The sequence below is a fragment of the Alosa sapidissima genome, chromosome 6 (genome assembly GCF_018492685.1).
Source record: "Alosa sapidissima isolate fAloSap1 chromosome 6, fAloSap1.pri, whole genome shotgun sequence".
Classification (NCBI taxonomy): domain Eukaryota; kingdom Metazoa; phylum Chordata; class Actinopteri; order Clupeiformes; family Clupeidae; genus Alosa; species Alosa sapidissima.
The window spans coordinates 24,570,112-24,590,244 of record NC_055962.1 but is presented as its reverse complement, the minus strand read 5'-3'; the positions used below and the strand labels follow the sequence as shown (position 1 = coordinate 24,590,244).

At 37.5% G+C, this 20,133-nt stretch overlaps 1 protein-coding gene across 1 annotated transcript; it reads right to left on the bottom strand.

The window, feature by feature from the left end:
- Window positions 1-273: 273 nt before the first annotated feature.
- LOC121712006 (adhesive plaque matrix protein 2) lies at window positions 274-18,986 on the bottom strand. The gene is made up of 7 exons (XM_042095906.1): window positions 18,944-18,986; window positions 2,726-2,811; window positions 2,506-2,554; window positions 1,423-1,569; window positions 1,157-1,315; window positions 804-941; window positions 274-311 (listed from the first exon to the last, which is right to left on the bottom strand). Exons 2-7 carry the CDS (start codon window positions 2,807-2,809, stop codon window positions 274-276), a joined length of 615 nt encoding a protein of 204 aa, XP_041951840.1. The 5' UTR covers window positions 2,810-2,811; window positions 18,944-18,986.
- Window positions 18,987-20,133: the final 1,147 nt, after the last annotated feature.

Genomic DNA, 20,133 nt, shown 5'->3' with positions numbered 1-20,133 from the left:
ATAGAAGCTGTCATAAACTGCACATAAAGCATTCATGACTGTTTCATGAGACATGACTCAACATTCGTACCAAACCTTTCATGAATATGGAAGACAGAACGATGACAACTTGTCAAAATAAAAGTCCAACAATCGCAAAGCAGCATTGCCGTTTTTGTTCCAAACCTCTTACCTGATCACGTCACATCTGAGCTACTGCATGGGCTACTCCAATGCCAAAGTGACAGAACATGGTCAAGCAAATAATTTTTGTTTCATAAAAATGTATCTGTGTTATGATATAACCTTTGCAGATGATTTCTCATCTTTTGCTACTGGGAATGACCAACCGTTCCAGTTTACACAAATACGGGTCAGCTGAATGTAGGCTAGTTTACCTCCCAGTGTTAAACTCAGTGATTAAGAATACGTCACAGCTTGTATAGTAAAGTGACATTCGATGTAGACTTCGCAAGTCAAATTTGTAGTTTCTTATGTCTCATTCCATTGAACTACAGATCTGCTGCCCGATCTGGCAAACTTACATAGTGCGGTTATAGCCGATAGAGGGCCGCAAAGTGAATGGATAAGTGCCGTTCACCCTGTTACAAGTTGATGAACGACTGAAACGATTTTGGAAACATTATTTTAAGGTACAAAAAACTCTTTGCTGTTGCTTTAACAGCTTTTGTGATCATTATACAGATTATGAAAAATTACAGATTGTGATAAATGTAAATTTCAACACACTTCTTGGCAGAAGAAGGGAAAAAATAATAGAAATGTAAATTATTTCCGATCAAATAATAAAATAAAGACCTTACCTGAACATGGGTTACTTTGACTGATTTCACAAGTTGAATCAGTGAAATTATATCCAGGCAAGCAAGAACAGGTGTGTCCTCCCAGCACATTGGTACAGTTGGAATTGGGCCCACAGACCTCACTCTGGCCACATACATCTGAGCAGGAGAGGGAACAACAACACTGTTTGGACCACTTTGTTAGGGGATGTGTCTTCAACAGAGGCAACTTGGGCAATCTCACATGAGGCTCAAACTGGCATTAAAAACACTGTTAGTTTGTCATTACTGCTATTCACATAATTTCAAAAAGAGCCTATAATTTAATGAGCAAAATCAGCAAATTTATCATGTGTGATTTGCAATTTTCATACCTTTTTGACACAGTGGTACGCTGACTGGAAGGGAATTAATACATCCGCATGTCTGATTGATAATGCTGTCACAAACACCATAGGTAACACAGGTGTTATAAAATAAAAAATAGTCCTCTTCACATGTGCACTGGTATCCGGTGTTGTTTGGTTGACATACTAAAAGAAATTGAAATGTGTATCATATCATATAACATAACGGTTCTTTTTATTTTCTAAAAAAATGTGTATAATGTACAGTAGAAAGGTTTCCATCCATTTCTTACCAGTTGACACATCAATATCTGTGATGTTATTACTTTGCACTAGTAACGGATAGCTGAAATTGGCCACAATATTTTTTAGATAGTTAGCTACACCCAGGCTGGACACGTCAATGTCAACTTCAAGGAGAAATCGTAGGTTCTGTGTAGCTAAAAAAGGCAAATGTAAAAATAAACAGCACAACTGTAATTATTGTTATTAATATATATTTTTATTTATGATATATATTTCCATTTTATTTTTTTAAATGAATATATCGAGAAATGTTTAATTCAGACTAACACTTCATTTCAAGTATTAAATTATTTTGTTTTAAAGTTTTTTCAAATAAATGAAGTGAGAAAAAGTTTCCGGTAACACTTTACTTGACAGGTGAGTTCATAACATATTCATAGAAGCTGTCATAAACTGCACATAAAGCATTCATGACTGTTTCATGAGACATGACTCAACATTCGTACCAAACCTTTCATGAATATGGAAGACAGAACGACGACAACTTGTCAAAATAAAAGTCCAACAATCGCAAAGCAGCATTGCCGTTTTTGTTCCAAACCTCTTACCTGATCACGTCACATCTGAGCTACTGCATGGGCTACTCCAATGCCAAAGTGACAGAACATGGTCAAGCAAATAACTTTTGTTTCATAAAAATGTATCTGTGTTATGATGTAACCTTTGCAGATGATTTCTCATCTTTTGCTACTGGGAATGACCAACCGTTCCAGGTTACACAAATACGGGTCAGCTGAATGTAGGCTAGTTTACCTCCCAGTGTTAAACTCAGTGATTAAGAATACTTCACAGCTTGTATAGTAAAGTGACATTCGATGTAGACTTCATAAGATATTCATGAAATATTCACAAAAGCTGGAGAGAAAAACGGCAATGCTGCTTTGCGATTGTTGGACTTTTATTTTGACAAGTTGCCGTCATTCTGTCTTCCACATTCACGAAAGGTTTGGTATGAATGTTGAGTCATGTCTCGTGAAACAGTCATGAATGCTTTATGTGCAGTTTATGACAGCTGCTATGAATGTGTTATGAACTCACCCGTCAAGTAAAGTGTTACCAAGTTTCCTTACCAGACCGTTTCTTTCGAAGGTGGGGTTGAATTCCATGCTCATCTGTGAGCTGTTGATTAAGGAAAGGGTGTTTATATTATAAATACTTTAGATATTTACAAATACTTTCTGAGTCAATGAAATTATGCAAATTTAACTGAAGACTAAGACTAAGGAGACATCCTTAAAGACAAGATCCATTACTCAGTTTGTAATTACAAATTAGAAATGTCTACCTTACCTGAGAAAAACTGAATGCCTCTGCTACCACAACAGAACAAATAATTAGAATGATGGTGACCGATTCTCCCCTTGACATTGCCATACCTGTCCACGTTTAAGAGGAAACACAAATTACCTCCATTATTAAATGGAAGAAGCTACTTTATTCCAATTTGTCTACTTGCTTGCAAAAATAAAACTGATAGCACCATTCAATGCCATGACATCAGTTAAGTAAGTAAGTTGCATCAGATCCCACATAGGAAGCCATGGCATACATGAGACCCTTAACCAATTTCCTTGGGGCATAATCAGCAGTGAAATTAAACTTAAATTGTTACATTAAACTCTAAGCATTTTTTTCATAAGTGCTGCAAACACATCTTTCTTGTAAAAAATGTTTTAATAGAAGTTGTTTACTCAATTAAAAAAAAATACACGTCCGTGTTGTTTAACAATAATGCCCTCAGCACCGCCAATCATACTCCTCTGTCTGTCATCATAAATCCCACCCCGGATAAGCCACTGTGATTGGTTCTGAGGTTTTTTTTATTTGGAAATCAGGCTGAATGGGAAGGTCACTAGACACATCTGCAGAGCAAATTCAAATACTGTTCACCCAGGCCACCGATTTCCTAGTCCTGTTGTCATAATTTAATTTCATGACAAAAGACAAAAACAAAAACAGACTTGATATCTATGTTGGCCATAATATACAAGCTCTGTGCTCATGATTGATTGTGTTAAGTTCACACTATTATCTGAAATATATTCTACTCTTTTTAATTACTTCCTTAAGGGTTCTATGGGCCACTGATAATAAGCAAGACAATTGGAAAAAAGATACACACACAGAAAACTGGAACAACTGGCAAAAATACTTGATTGATAAGATGGGAATGTTTTCCGATATATAACTTTGATCTGTATCCTTCTGGAACATACACAGGGAAAGTACACAGGGGTGGTAACATAATATGTTGCATATGTTGCATAATATTATTTGTATTACAACTTTTAAGCCTGCTATTTAAGCCGCCACCTATCCATCCTGTCGGCCTCTCCCATCCCCTCGCCGCACTTCCTCATTGCTGGGGCGCATTGTCGAGACCGTCGGCACTTTGCTATTTGTTTTGACACTTATCCGTATAGTTAATCACATGGCTTAATTTATATTATAGTTTATGGTACTTGCGTTGGCGGTGACTTGGTGACTGGTTTACACTTTTTTGTATTATAGGTTTAGTTAGAGTAGGGAAGGAAGACACCGGAAGACTCACAAACTTTTCTGTATTTTGTTTTCAAACGCGAGCAGAAAGTAAATACCATCTTAGTCAGTAAGTCCAAGGGTTTTCTTTTACATTTTGTATTATTTTCACCACCACGTTATTCCGTCTGTCTGGGAGCTTTACTTTAATAAATGTGTTAACTTTTCACTACGTCGACTCTATGGCTTTCCTTATGTTATGTTGAACCATTCTTTATGATATATGGTCACGTAACAGCATGTTTTTAAAAGAATAGCCATGTGAGATTAAAAGCTTTTTAAACTAAACTTCATGAGTACCTCAAGTTTTCTTTAAAACATTTTTTTTTTATTTTTGGATCACTAAACTGAAGAGCACCAGAAGAACACCCAGTCCTATACCCTTGCAGTACTCTTGGTAAATTGTTTGTGGTTAAGTATGTATGTAAGTATATATATTCTTTTTATTTGCATTTATCCCAATCCGTGAAGTAGTGAAACACACTCAGCACACAGTGAACACACAGTGAGGTGAAGCACACACTAATCCCGGCGCAGTGAGCTGCCTGCAACAACAGCGGTGCTCAGGGAGCAGTGAGGGGTTAGGTGCCTTGCTCAAGGGCACTTCAGCCGTGCCTACTGGTCGGGGTTCGAACCAGCAACCCTCCGGTTAAGCGCTAACCAGTAGGCCACGGCTGCCCCCCAATGTGAGAGTAATTGAAATTACACATGCAAAGAGAGCATCAAGCCATCAAGACATTTATCCTAAGGACTTAAAAGAAAATCTTTCATGTTCATGAATAGATTTGCAATGCACTCAAAACTTTATAAGGTTGTAAATATAATGACAGTTGTGCCACTGCCAGCCTGAGGTGAGAGAAAACAATATGCCAGTGCTGTAGTGTCACCGCAACCTACATCCTCATTCATGAGCTGAGAAGCATTGCCAAGTGAAAGTACTAATCTGCAAATATGACAGGAATCTGTGCCCTTGTGATGTTAGTTAATGATTTCCCTATTGTGCAAATAACAGTTGTCCCAAGAGGGTATCATTTCCTTGAGTGTGAATATGCTACATTCTTTGGTATGGGTACATTGAGTTCAACAAAGGCAATTGCAACTCAGACGTGCAACTCAGAGTTAAGTTCTCAAGGGCAGAACGGTGGAAGTCAAACATATATGGGAGCGCTAAGGGTGTTTAAGCATCTGTCCCTTTGTGCCCTTAATGTCCAAAGTGCCCTTGTGTATGTTCTAAGAGCCTTCTTATTATTATTATTATATATAAAATAAGATATATAATTGTTTTTATTAATATATTAATAAATGTGAAACTTGGTCAAGAAACTTGGTTGTTTAAATAAAACTGAGAGATGAGATTCTTATCAAAGTCAGTTAAACCAAACAGTAGCCTACATTTTCCTAACCTGATTTCGTTCCGCTTAGCTCCGCCTAGCTCCACTCACATCCATCTGGGACCTCTTCTGTTGAGAGTGATTTCTGCACCAGATTTTATGGTAGAGCCAATCGGGACGCAGTGCGGGAGTTTCATAGATGTGACATAGTGTAGAAGTGACTGTGAGACTGTTATCAGCATCACAGGTTGGCTTCGATGTGAGTGGTTGAAGTAGCACATCAATAGATGACGGACAAGTGGCTTATCCAATCATATGCAAGCATTTTTTGATTAGGCCCAGCCTTCTGAAGCAACACTTCAATGGATTGATCCCAGATGGATGAGTGGAGCTAGGCAGAACGAAATTCATCTGGCGAGAGTCAGGTTAACATTTTCCTAGCACAAGAAGAATTCAGGATAAATAAGATCAACTATGTATCTTGTCAGTTGTAATGTAGTATAAGGACACATCGATGTGAACTTTTTCACACCTCTGATGCACACTGACAACGAAAGAACCTTGGTAAAGTTTGCCTGAAATTCAAGAGAAATCTAGCTATGTTTTGAAGGTCAGGCGAATATCTAATTTCAGGCTAACTTTACCGCGATGTTGGAGGAGACGTTGAGCAGGGTAAAGTAAAGTTATTAGCCCAACCAGTGCTTAATTTGTAAAGTGGGAGGTGGATCCGGCGACTCAAAACGGGGATTCGAGGTTACGGACCAACAACAAACATACCTGCGTACATAGCTCTGACTAAAAAAAACTAAACAACGCGGTGTGCACTGGCGCCTTAATGCAGGGGCTTACCTGGGCTTCAGCCCAGGGGCCTCGACCAATGAGGGGCCTCCTAATAATAATAATAATAATGATGATCCATAATATTAAACGGCCGTGTCCGTATTCGCGGCGTCAGTCATAGCCTACTCTGGAGCTAGCCTAATTGAGCACATCGCACGGTTCTACAATGACATCCATGCAGAGGCCCCCTTTGTCATCTCTTCTAAAGTGTAACAAAACTTAATAAATTCCAATGGGTGTGTAGAGGAGCTAGATGAGAGGCTGAAACTAAATGACAAACTTACAAACTCTGGAGATAACGTGGGTTGGATTGAAGCAACGATAAACGAATGCCGTGGATTCCTGTAACTGTCCATGAAAACAGAAAGCATAGCAGGTAAATATCGTAGCAAATAGCCTGGCAAATTTCACTTGTCTCACTGGAGTGAACGCAGAACATGGGCTGTTGCGCAAAAGAAATTAATTAGTGATTAGCATCTCCCTTCACCAAAAGCTAAGTTTGTGCTAACCCGTTCGCACAAATAATAGCCTATGTTATGTTTTCTCCATTGGTAACGTGAGATATGTCTCCATGTAGGGTAGTATAGTGATAATGCATAAGGTAGCCAATGTGCACGTCACATGAGCCAGCTGCTTGTTCTGTATATTTGTACGTATGTATATTTATGTCCCTCCCAAGCTGCGTTAAAATGGTGTGTTAAGTGGACAGAATTTCAAAAAACCTCCTGGGCCTGTGTAGCCTAACGCATCTTTTAACTTAGTCAGCCAGTGTTGTAAGAGTTCAACGCTTGTTTTCATGCAGTAGGCTTTTTTGATAAGCGATGTCAGGGGTAGGCTGACGTGATTAAAGAGGGCTTTCTGTTCCTGTTTATGTAAAGGTTTTACATAGGCTCAATAATGATAGGCTACACTGCATATTATAGGCTATATTAACCAAAAGCGCACGTTAAATAGGCGGGTCAGACCACGGGCCGGGTATCATTTAATCATAATTAATTTTTGCGGTTTGGGGGGGGCTTAAGGACATATATAGCCCAGGGGCCTCATGTGGTATTAAGGCGCCCCTGGCGGTGTGTAGGCCAACACCAGGGCAATGTTTATTAACTTCAGAACTTGCAACACACTGCACTGCATGGGTGTAAAATGTTTAAAAAAAAAAACATATAGGCTATAGTATGCTATATATTGCATTGATGACCACCCAGTACTCAATAATCAACTAGATACAGCGTGGAATGATTAGTCATTTCTGATTGACACATCTGAATACCTATCTGAACCCCTAAACTCCCCCCGGACACCTCCCCCCAATCAAAACACATCGGAACTGACACATAATATGACAGAGAGAGAGAGAGAGCGGGAGACACGCGCACACAGACCGGGAAAACAGGAGATACAGGGGAACCAACAGAACAGTCCAACCGGGCTAATAGCCTCGGCACTAAAGTATGCTATATATTGCAATGGTGACCACCCACACCCAGTAATCAATGATCAACTAGATACAGCGTGGAAGCTCGATTTCTTCCTACCGTAGCCTAGGCCTACTTGTCCAAAATGGCCCATACAGCATCCAGACCCCCGGCCTCCCTGCTTCTTTTTCTACACCTATGTCCTTTAGAAATCCATGACCTCACGTAAGGAAAGGGGTTGAACCGGGCAAGCGGCGGGCCGACAAAGCAAATGGGGAGGAGATGGTGAGACCTGATGACATTCCGCGGGCTATCGATGCAAAACTGCTGGCAAGGCGTCTCAACTTCTCTCTCCCCGAACAGCGCGTCACCCTCCTGTGACCAATATTGTGGATAAAGCACTTTCAAATCCTCGATTAGCTTGTTGTATCCTGTTTGGTCTTTCCCCTATTTCTAAAGACTAATAAGAAAGATATCAACATTGAACACTACAAAAACAGTAAATTATTTATTTTTCGTTTAGGCGATTTATTTTTTATATTGACTTAACCCTTAAAGGAGTACCGTCACATTGGTGTGACGGGAATGTTGAGAAATGAACATTCTAAAGAATATCTGGGTTCATTGAATTCAACATAGAATTTTAGAACCTTCAATTGTTGCGGAACTTAGAATGTTCAAAAACCTACACCTTTAAGGGTTAAACATGTTGAACATGTTCCGGCGTGTTCCGGCTCAAATTAAGCCCTGAGCCTATTCAGCTGATGTTGAAAAATAAACCGAGTATAGCCTAAATTATCTCATCTAGTAGGCATAGTGCCATTTCTTTTAAAACAATCCTGTTTGGTTTGCTAAAATTGCAGCATTGGCAGAAACATGACGACCTGACAACAACGTTATCACTCGATTTTGTTTTTATCTAAACAAAAGCTCTCAAATTCTTTTCAAATGTCAAAAGGACAGCATCATTTTCAAAACATGTTGTTATTAAGGCATTTTGTCATGGGCGAATGTGTTTTCTGTCCTGGCTAAGGTTGCCAATGCCAACCGTCCCGAATTGTCCGGGACATCCCGCATTTTGGGTGATTTTGATTTGTCCCGTCAAGGACAGCTCCAGTCCCGAATTTCAATCATAGCCTCGTCGGCCTTGTTAAGTTGTCAATGGCCAATAGTAGGCTAGCCCATACCTGTCAACACTCCCGTTTTTCCCGGGTTTCTCCCGTATTTCAAGGTCATCTCCCAGCACCCTCCCGTTTTGTTATTAGGCTACTCCCTGAAAACTCCCGTAATTTGCATGGCCATCAAACTTCATTTTAAAATCATTGATCCATTCAGGTTGCCAGATTGTGTATGAAATACACCTTACATATACACGATCACTTAGTTTCAATTTCAACCGTTTTGTCATAGGCTAAAACCTGGCAACCCAAAACCCAAATAAGGAAGTGGGTGCCGACTGCGCAGCCTGAGTCTCGTCGTAAGCAAGCGGGCTAGTTGAATGGCCTAGCCTACTCCAGAACTAGCTGTTGTGAAATTGTTGGGAATTTAATTGATTAACATATCACATAAACTGTTATTGAGTGTTGTTGATACACTGAACTTGTGCCCTCGGAACCAAATCTTTGGAGTTTTGGAAGTAGGCTGCAGGCAGGCAGCTGGTGGATACATAACTGGCATGCGTAAGGTAATGGTAAGGTAAAAGCAACGACCGAAATGCAGTGTTGAAACGTATTAAATATGCAAACACAGATCCGGTATAAACACTAAACTAAATGTTGACAAGTATGGGCTAGCCTACTGTAAACGCACCTGAAACAAAGTCTCCTGTTCCGCCGCTACCACAACGCGCCCTTTGCGTAGGGCAGCAAGGGAGGCACCACAATTTAGCCAAAGTAGCTTTACTGCAAACTGCTTTTCACTCTTCTTAGAGAACGTTTACAATGTCAAACTGCACTAACAGCATCTTAATTTCTGTTGATCTAACTTGAACGTTATGCTAGATTTTATTTTACGGGAACGCGCGCCTGAGCACGCACGAGAGGGATTCGAGGCAGGTTCAAGCCGGCTTGTCATTGTTGATAATTGATTTCTCCTTTTTAATATAAGACACTTTGAAAAGGAAATCATGAGGACAACAAAAACAATGCTAGAGGAGATTGCGGAGTTGTCCGGTTCCCTGACCATTTAATGTGAGAGGGCACTTTACATAGGCTAGACGCACTGTGATTTGGACTGTGATAGAATATGAAGAGTGGTCTTTGCCTTTGTGTAGGCCTAATGGAATTGGTGAGTCTTGAAGTATTCAATAATTCGTTTCCCTTAAACTTAGCATTTATATATGAAACATAATTCACTTTTAATTGCAAACAGAAAATATCTAGCTAGCATCATGCCATTACATGCTTCTATTACCAAAGAAATGAAGGTTGTTTATACCAACTTATTATACGGCTCTTCACAATGCAAGTAGAATGCTCCATTGACTTGAATGGGATTTCCGAAAGTTCTAGCGGTCATTATTTCTTGGGAAAGGACCTCTGAAAACAAAAATGACCGCTGTCAATGGCAACGGAGTTTGTGCTTGGAACTTCATTCAAAAGCAGACGGTTGATCAGCTGTGTTCTAAAGAATGTTTGATTCAAGTTCAGCGTGTGTTGCGAACTATTTGTTTCTCAGCAAAAGCCACGACGAAACGGTAACAAATAAGTGTAAAGAGACATATCATGGAGTTTATTTTTTCGTTTTGGCAAGTAGCCGTATAATAAGTGGGATAATGTATAGAACGGCAGTCATCGTGGGAAAATAAGTCTCTTCAGGGCGAAACAAGACCCCTCCGCTGGCGTGCCGGGGTCCGGTTCGCCCTGTCGGGACTTATTTTCCCCATAATGACCGGCGTTCTATACATTATCCCTTACTTAATAGTAGGCTATGCCTATCATTATTCATATTGTGCTGTAAATGTGGTACAAACAATGTTAGTTTGTGGACTAGCCATAGGCTGTATTTGAATGGAGCTGGCAAAATATTATGAATACCGTGTAGACAACGCTCTTAAAGTGACAGTGCACCATTTATACATGAGTCAAACACCACCAAATCGGTAGTATTTGTTAAGAAATTAATATTTGAAAACAAAATGACTTTGTCATTATTATTAGTTGAATAATACAAAAAAGTGTTTTTTGTTTTTGGGGGGGGCGGGGGTACCAGCACCAGCACCAGCACCATTTCTCATTTGGGGTTGAGGAACTTGGCAATCCTACTCCTGGCTGGCACTGGGAAGCACTATGCAGTTTAATGAAATTGACTGTTCCTTGGATTGGTGATTCATACATTTTCACAGCTTAATAGAGAATTCCTATCCTAACACATTTATTTTTTAGGAAGTTAGGAAGTTTATGAGGCCTGATAAAATAATCTTAAAGCATTATAGGCTACCAACTTTTGCCAAAGACAAAGCTATAATTCTAATTAGCAACATCTTGAGGTACAAAGATTAAAAGCTAGATTCATGTCAATTCAGGTTGCCGTTTACACAATTAGATTGTGTAGGTTACAGTATGTTTTCTTTTATAACTCATAATCATAATACTGAATTCTGCAGTGCAAGATGCCTCACTTTTGGGGTGGGGGGGTAGTTGAGGTTGAATGTTAACATAACCCATTGCTGTTGCTGCTTCTGTATGTAAAAGTCAGATGGGCCTAGCCTACTTGGGAAGATTCTAGCTATAGACCTATTTTGTGAGCCACTTGTCCATCACACTTGTCTTACAAGTAGTAAGTTGTCTGAAAAACTGAAAGTTACGCAATATTACGCAACGACCCGCCCATTTCAAGTCGTCTGATGAGAAGCGATCTCGTACAAACCTGTGGACCCCCAAGTTCGAGATCTTTCATATGACTTCAAAACAAAGAAGGCTGCGCCCTGTGTTTGTGTTAAGTAGCTGTGCTCTTTTACTCTTCTTTTACTACTTCTTTTTACTGTAGCAAATGTAAATGTCGACTTCAATTACTTGTACACATTCCACCCGTCATGTTGTCTTGTTGTTAATGGAATATCGTGGAATGTGTTGTTTATCCGTTGGTGTTGGTAAAAACGGCAATGTTGCTGTGTTGCTAAAAACAAATGCTAGGCAACACTAGACGCTCGCAACTTGTGAAATGACGTAACTTCCTTGTCATAAGAACTCGCCGTGAACTGGGGGTCCTTTGACTTGTACAAGATCGCTTCAGAGGAGTTTAGGGGGGTGTACCGTCGCATAATTTTGCGCAATATCCTGTTTTTCGGACAACTTACTATTCGTAAGACGAGCACATTGGACAAATGGATCACACCATATAGCCCTAACTGTAGCCAACACTCCAGATGCAACACTGCATTGCACTGATCTTGCCATTTGCGGCAGGCTATGCTGCATGCCTGCATGTTGCAATCCTGGTACCTCCAACACTTGAACTGCTGTCGATTTAAGTTCCGAAGACATAAAGTAGCTTATTGTAATGTGTACTCAACAACACTCAATAACAATTTATATACAGACACTCAGATGTGAAATCACCAATCACTATATTTCTTCCCTAACAATTTGACAACAGCTACCTAGCCAGTTCTCAAGCATTCATCTTGCCCACTTCCTTGCAAGAGTAGCTGCGCAGTGCGCAAACGCTCGCCAACATGGGTTTGGGTTGCCACGTTTCATGACAAGTTGGTTAAAATGGTATGAAGTGAGTGATTTGTATGTATACAAATCGGATTGGATGCATCTGGCAACTTGGGAAATGTCAGATTAATATTGAAAACAAATGGATCCATGATAGACTATTCATAATAAAGTTTGATGGTCATGAAAATAAAACTGGAGGGCGCCAGGAGATGACTTTGAAATACGGGAGAAACCCAGGAAAACGGGATTGGCAAATATGTGCATTCTTGTTTTTGTGGTCTGTCAATTACCCCATGAAATAAAGCTTTTGCAGCACATCAGCTAGTCCATAGATGTTAGAAAGCTAGATACCGCATTGGGCTCCAGAGCGTACGTAAATAGTGCCGCCATCTTGGTGGGGGCACGATCACTGGACGTCAATGGAGAAAAGGGTGTCTCAGATTGCCGGCAAATGTTGTCCATATACAGTAAGGTGTTTGCCCCCAGCAATATGGCGGCCAATATGCCACCTAATAGAACTCGACGGACAATGCAGTATCTAGCTTTCTAATATCTATGGGCTACTCGATCACCACAGAACACCACCTAGCAGCAAGCTTTTATCAGTGCCAAGCCAACTGTGCAGTTGAAACCTGTTCAGAAAGAGACATTTGAAAATGATGTGGGAGCAGGTGGAGTGAATGTGTGAGCGATTAACGCTGTTCCATGAAGATTAATTAAATGTGCTCTAATTAAGGTGGAAATCATACTGGCAAACACTATTGAGGATCTTGAGAACTTTATTGATCACTGTTTTAATATGTCGACCAAACAAGATCCAAAGAGAAGTAGATCTGAACTATCAAGCGCAAGCGATGGCGAGACAACCAGCGGATTAACTGCAGGTGATCGGGCCATGCTGGAAGCCATGCATGAACAAATTAAACAACTAAAGAATCGGGATCTCTTACATGAAATGATTAAAGACATCGGTGATCTGAAGACGTCCGTTGACTTCACAAATAAATTAATTGAAGATCTAAAAAGTGAGAACGCCGCCTTAAAATCTACCGTTGATTCCTTGCAAATTGAAACGACGAGATTATCAAGCGAAAACAAACCATTGAAAGCAGAAATGTTGGATATACAGTGCCGAAGTATGCGAAACAACATGATAATCTGGGGAATTAATGAAGAAGAGAATGAAGATTATACTGCGACAGAAAACCTTGTAAAAGAATTCATGCAAAAGGATCTACAAATGTTGGAGGAGCAAGTTGGTAAGGCTGTGATTGAAAGAGCGCACAGGCTAGGCCGTAAGAAGGAACAACAAGGAAAATCGCAGGCTATTGTGGTGAATTTTCAGAACTATAAAGCCAAAATGGATGTAATGATGCGGGGGATCAAGCTGAAAGGCTCACACTATTCAATGTTTGATCAATTTCCTCGCGAAATTGTGGAGAGAAGACGCGCTCTTTACCCAATTATGAAAGAGCACAAGTATCAGACAATCAAGGTACGGCTGAATATGGATAAACTTTACATCAATGATCAGCTGTACTGCGATTCCAAAATTACTACATGGTTGTGAGTAACACTCTCATCACACTTGTCTGAACATGAAAAAATAAAAACACTAAAACAATGTTTAAACCTTCAGTTGATAGCTGTGAACAGGAAGCAAAAGAAAAGAATCAAGATGTAAAAAGAGGGAAAAATAAGAACTAAACATTGATGAAATAATATTTTTGTTGAAACCTGGAAATTATTGAAAGACTCATGGAACTGTGTTTAGCGTTTGTTGTTGTTTTTGTTTATTGTTGGTTTTGTTTTGATCTATATTGCTGATTATTAGTTTGTTTGATGTTTTTTTTTACCTTTGTGTTGTGGATGAATGCTTAGTGTTTCATCTTGGCCTATTTAAAGTATATTGCTAAGATGATGGAGAGGTTTAATTTTGGGGAGGGAAAAGGAAGAATGTGCCAATTTAGGATTGCATACATGGGGATTGAAAATGAGACAACTGAATAATTTAATGTCATCTTTCTGTTTATCTATTAACTTAAATGATAATGTAGCCTATTGTATATCATGCTACAGTAATTTGAGATACAAGGTCAAGCCTTTGAAACAATATGGGATATGAAGAAATACAGATTGCGAGTTATAATTGCAATGGATTAGCCAATAGAAAAAAAGGAAACAAATATTTACATGGCTTCAGGAAAAAAAATACTCTATAATTTGTTTACAAGAAACACATTCAGTGCATACAGATGAAACACTCTGGGAAAAAGAATGGGGTGGTTCAATTATGTTTTCGCATGGTCTAAAAAATTCTAGAGGGGTAATGATTCTTTTTAATAAACACTTGAATATAACTTATGCAACATACAGAAATACATACTGAAGGAAGATGGATTATTTTGAAGTTTATTATTGATGACAAACAAATGTGTTTAATTTATATGGACCAAACTCAGACAGTTCAAGTTTTTTTGAAGATATCAACAAAATCATTAGTGGACCTAACTTCCTTAGTGATCACTATATAATGGTTGGTGACTATAACGTAACTCAAGATAATGTTTTGGATCGTAAAGGAAATAACTCTGTCAGCTATCATGTTCAAGCTCAAAAAGAGATAAAACTAATAATGGATGAAAAAGACTTGGTTGATATTTGGAGGCTAAAGTATCCTAATTTGCGAAGATGGAGAACATGGAGAAGGCAAAAGCAGGCCAGCAGAATTGATTATTTTCTCATATCATTCTCACTGACATCTAATGTGAAGCGGGTGATGATAGAGGACAAATTAAGATCGGACCACCAACTCATCTCATTACATATGCAAATGTCAGAATATCCTAGAGGACCTGGGTACTGGAAATGTAACCAAAAATTATTGAATGATGGTGTATTTGTAGAAAAAACTAAACAATTGATGATAGATTTTTTTATAGATAATGTTGAATCGGCAAACCCACTTATGGTTTGGGATACCTTTAAATGTGCCTTTAGAGGACATGTAATAAAATGGGCTTCACACAGACAAAAATTATATAAACAAAAAGAACAGAACATCAAAAAAGAAATTGAAGTTATGACTTTAGATATAGATAAATCAGAAACACAGGATCAGTTGGAGGAATTGGAGCAAACGCAAAAAGACTATGAAAACCTTAATATAGAAAAATCCAATATTTCATACTTAAAAAAAGGGCAACATGGATGGAAAAAGGGGAGAGGTGCAATAAATTCTTTTTAGAATTACAAAAAAGAAATATACCTAAAAAGAATATACAAAAACGTATTGTAGATGACTCAAATATACTGAGCACACCGACAGCAATCTTAAATGAAATGGAAAAATATTATAAAGAACTATTTACAGAAGATATAATAATGGAATCTGGAAATTATCAAGAAATTGAAGAAGCTTTTTTCCCACAAAATTGTATTAAACTATCAGAAGAACAAAAACAAACATGTGAGAGTAAAATTACAAGTATCGAACTTCAACATGCAATCATGTCTTTTCAGAAAGGGAAAACTCCTGGTCTTGACAGAATTCCTGTGGAGATATACCAGATGAGCAGATCAAAAACCCACTTATCATGTGTTTTAATTATTCATATGAGCAAGGTAATCTCTCTGGCACCCAAAGAGAGAGTGCAATCTCTGTGCTCTTAAAACAGGATTCAAATGGACACTATAAAGATCCAGTGCACTTAAAAAATTGGAGACCCCTAACATTGCAAAACTATGATACTAAAATATTGGCAAAATGCATTGCAACACAGATTAAAAATGTTATACAAAATATAATAAATCAAGATCAAACAGGTTTCATACAAGGAAGGAATATTTCCAACAGTATTGGACAAGTATTAGAAATAATAGAATATTATGATAATAAAAAAAACCCAGGATTAATTTTTGTTGCAGATTTTGAAAAAGCCTTTGATAAAATAAAATGGGACTTTTTATACAAATGTTTAAATTATTTTAATTTTGGGGAGACCCTGATAGCTTGGATCAAAGTGATCTACAATGGTTCAATAAGTAAAATAATGAACAACGGATATACTGTATGTCAAAGTCAATTATACTTAAAAGAGGAGTGAAGCAAGGCTGCCCTTTATCCCCTTACCTATTTATTATAGCAATAGAGATTCTTGCAAATAAGGTTAGAGGTAATAATAATATTATAGCTTTAAAAACACAACGTTTACAATCAAAAATGTCTATGTATGCAGATGATACAACTTTTATGATTAATTCTGATAGTATATCTCTGAAAAACTTAATATTAGATCTAAATAATTTTTCAAAAATGTCTGGACTAAAACCAAACTATGATAAATGTAATATTATGAGACTCGGTCCACTAAAGAAAACAAATTTTACTCTTCCTTGTGAGCTACCGATCAAATGGACAGATGGTTCTATACACCTATTAGGAATTTATATTCCAGAAAACATAGGAAATATTGCATTAATTAATTTCAGTAATAAGCTCAGTAGAGTGTCTAAAATTCTGCAACCATGGTATGGCAATAAATTAACAATTTATGGTAAAACAACCTTGATTAATACATTGATAGTGTCACAGTTCACATACCTCATGCAGGCACTACCAACTCCTGGTGAATCTTTTTTTAAAGAATATGAGCAAAATAATTAAGCGTGTATATGTACATAACGATTATGAATTTGGTGGAATTAAGTTACTGAATCTGAAAGCCTTAAACATATCATTAAAAGCTTCCCTTATACCAGAACTTTACTTTAATAACAATTGGCTTTCAAGTCAACTCCTGCAAAAGGCTCATCCAATTTTTGAAAAATAATATTTTCCAGAAAATACATTATCCAATGATGACAACTATTTTTGCCAAAATCTCAAGATTCTTGTCAGAAGCTTTGATGAAATGGTTGCAATTTCAGTACCATCCACCAGATAACACGGTGCAAGTACTACAGCAAATGCTGTGGTTAAATTCCAACATATTGATGGGAGGAAATACAATTTTTTTTTGAGCAGATGTTCCTAAAAGGAATTATTTTTGTTAAGGACATAGTGGAGGGCGGTAGAATCCTATATATACAGGTAAGACAAAAGTTTGGTGACATAGGTACATTGCAACAATATAATCAACTAATTGGATCAATACCTCAATTATGGAAAAAATACATTAAAAAATCGCCTGAATCATATTTGGTATGTAGACCTCATATGAAAACAGCAAAATGGATCGCTAAAATTAAAATAAATAAAGAAATATATAGTTTTTATTTGGGAAAAAATAAGATTGTGAATATACCACATAAACTTTTTGCAAGTTGGGAAGGAATGTTGGATACTCCCATACCATGGAAACAGGTATTTAGAAATTTATACAAAACAACATTGGATAGTAAAACAAGATATTTCCAATACAGATTGATATATAAATATTTGGAAACAAAAAAAATGCTTTACATATGGGGAATAGAATCATCTCCAAACTGTTGTTTCTGTCAAGAAGAAGAAGAAACAGTAGACCATTTATTTTGGTATTGTTCAACAACTGCGTTATTTTGGTTAGAAGTCCAGAAATGGCTAACTAAAAATAACATTAAATTATATATAGACATGTTTACAGTGTTACTTGGTAACCTGTCAGAGACAAATAATATACAAAATATAATTATTCTACTTGGAAAAATATTTATTTTTAGATCAACATCTAAAAATATTATTAATATTAATAGATTTAAAAATTAAATTAAACTGTATTGTAAAACTGAATGTCAAATGGCATATGAATAAAAAAAAAGTTATGTATGCTGAAAGATGGGCTAAACTTAAAGAAGCAGAAAGATGGATAGATTGAAATAAGACTGGTGGACGGACAAATAGATAAATAAATATGATAAATAAGTGAATGCTTTATTAAATAGGCACACTTCCTAAAAGCAGAGGGAGGATGATATTACTGTTTTTGTTGATTATTATTTGTTGATTATTTTCTTATTTTTCATGAGTGATGTATTTTTGTATTGTCTCCTTATGATCATTATTATAATGAACGAAAAGAAAGTAAGAAAAAAGAGACAAAGAAAAGAAAAAGAAAAATAGTCCTCCATTGTGGGGGGGTGGTGGTGGGATAAAAAAAAACAGTGCAGTTGGGGTTTGAAAGGGTTTTGTAGTAGGCCTACACTAATACTCCTTTATCTCCTGTATCTTTAACAGGAGAACAGCGGAATGTCTGTGGTCCATTCTCGATTCCATTCTTTGTCTGTGGTCCATTCTCGAAGGTTGTGCCCCCACAAAGTGTGTGTTTGTGAAGTCTCAATCTTGCCTTTTAGATGATATACTTAAGCAAGAATAAGCTCTGAGTGGCCGTATAGGTTCCAATGATTTTAGAATTGTTTGTCTTTTATTACTTTTTTTACTACTTTTGCCTTTGTTTTTGCTTACTAATTATTCTTTATTTTTAAATGATTTAACCTTGTGTTTTATGTTTTCTTTTTATTATGATCTTTACCTTTTAACTATTTTTTAACTATATTGCCCTTCTATGCTTTTATTTGTTATTATTGTTTGGTTTTGTTTATGTAAAGCACATTGAATGACCTCTGTGTATGAAATGAGCTATATAAATACTTGACTTGACTTGTTAGGGACGATGCAAAGCGTACTAGAAAGTCCTCTAAAGGTTTCATTTTATGTAACCTTTAGTGAATGATACTGACCTTTACGTGTCTGTTGTAGCCCGGTCAACACGCAGAGCTTCTCAATTGGAATTGAGAGACTTAGGACTTCCAGCTGGGGGCGTAACTAGCAGCAGTTTACCAACGCTTCCAAAATCATTTTGATGGCACATAACCCCGAGAGAAAATCTTGTTTAGTGCTGCTTTAAACTTAAATTGGGAAATTTAGGTCAAAATTGTTTGACTTAAAACCAAATAGTTTCAGAAGTGCATCAATCTGGTAAACAAAGGTTTTAAATGCAATTGTTTACTTAATTCCATTTACTTAAGAAATACACATCCATGCCAGATTAGCGATTGTATTTGCATGCCCGTGTTTAAGGGACATTGTAATGGCCTCTTGGCCAGACGGACCTGCAGAGCAAATCTCAAATTTGCCAAAGGTTTGTATTGGTATTACCAGGCTATCATCCTAAAATTCTCAGTTATCTTCTTTAGGCTTCCAATTTCCTGCCAGTTTACAACCAGTCTTGGTTAGATGATTTAAAAAGACTCACTTGTCAAAAACACAGATACCTGAATGACACATTTCTAAAAAGATGTTATCCTGATGATGTTATATCAATCAGTCAGTTGTTCCATGTTAAATCCTCTTAAACCAAGCTACAGTATGTCTACCATCCGACTACAGCTGGAAACTATTATTACTATTACTATTACTAACATTTCTGATTAAACAACTCAACATATAACTTAATGTTAGGAGATTGATGTGCAATAGCAACTGATCAAAACTGTACTTACTGTAGTAGTAGTGCTTTGTAGGGTCATTTCAAGAAGCCCATCACTGTTCCTCACTCCAACAGTACTAATTCAAGACTCTTTCAGCATCACCGTGACCTTGATAAAGAAAGACCTGACTTGATCAACCTGTTTTGAAATATTTTCCCTTTTCCTGCTTCTAGAAGGAGGTGACATTGTTTCTGCTGAAGCATATGTATTAGCTGTAACTTTATCAGAGGTGCATACCAGTAACAGACGGCCCTTAGCCACAGTGTTGTCTCCAGTCGTCTTGTTAGATAATAGGTCATGTGTATACTTCATATCCTAAGTGTCAAACTAGGAGTACTAATAGACTTATACTACTAGCAGTACTTGAGAGCAGACATTAACTGTAAAGTGATATGTGAATGCATTTTCACCTGACACTCTTGAAAAATTAGATTTTGAGA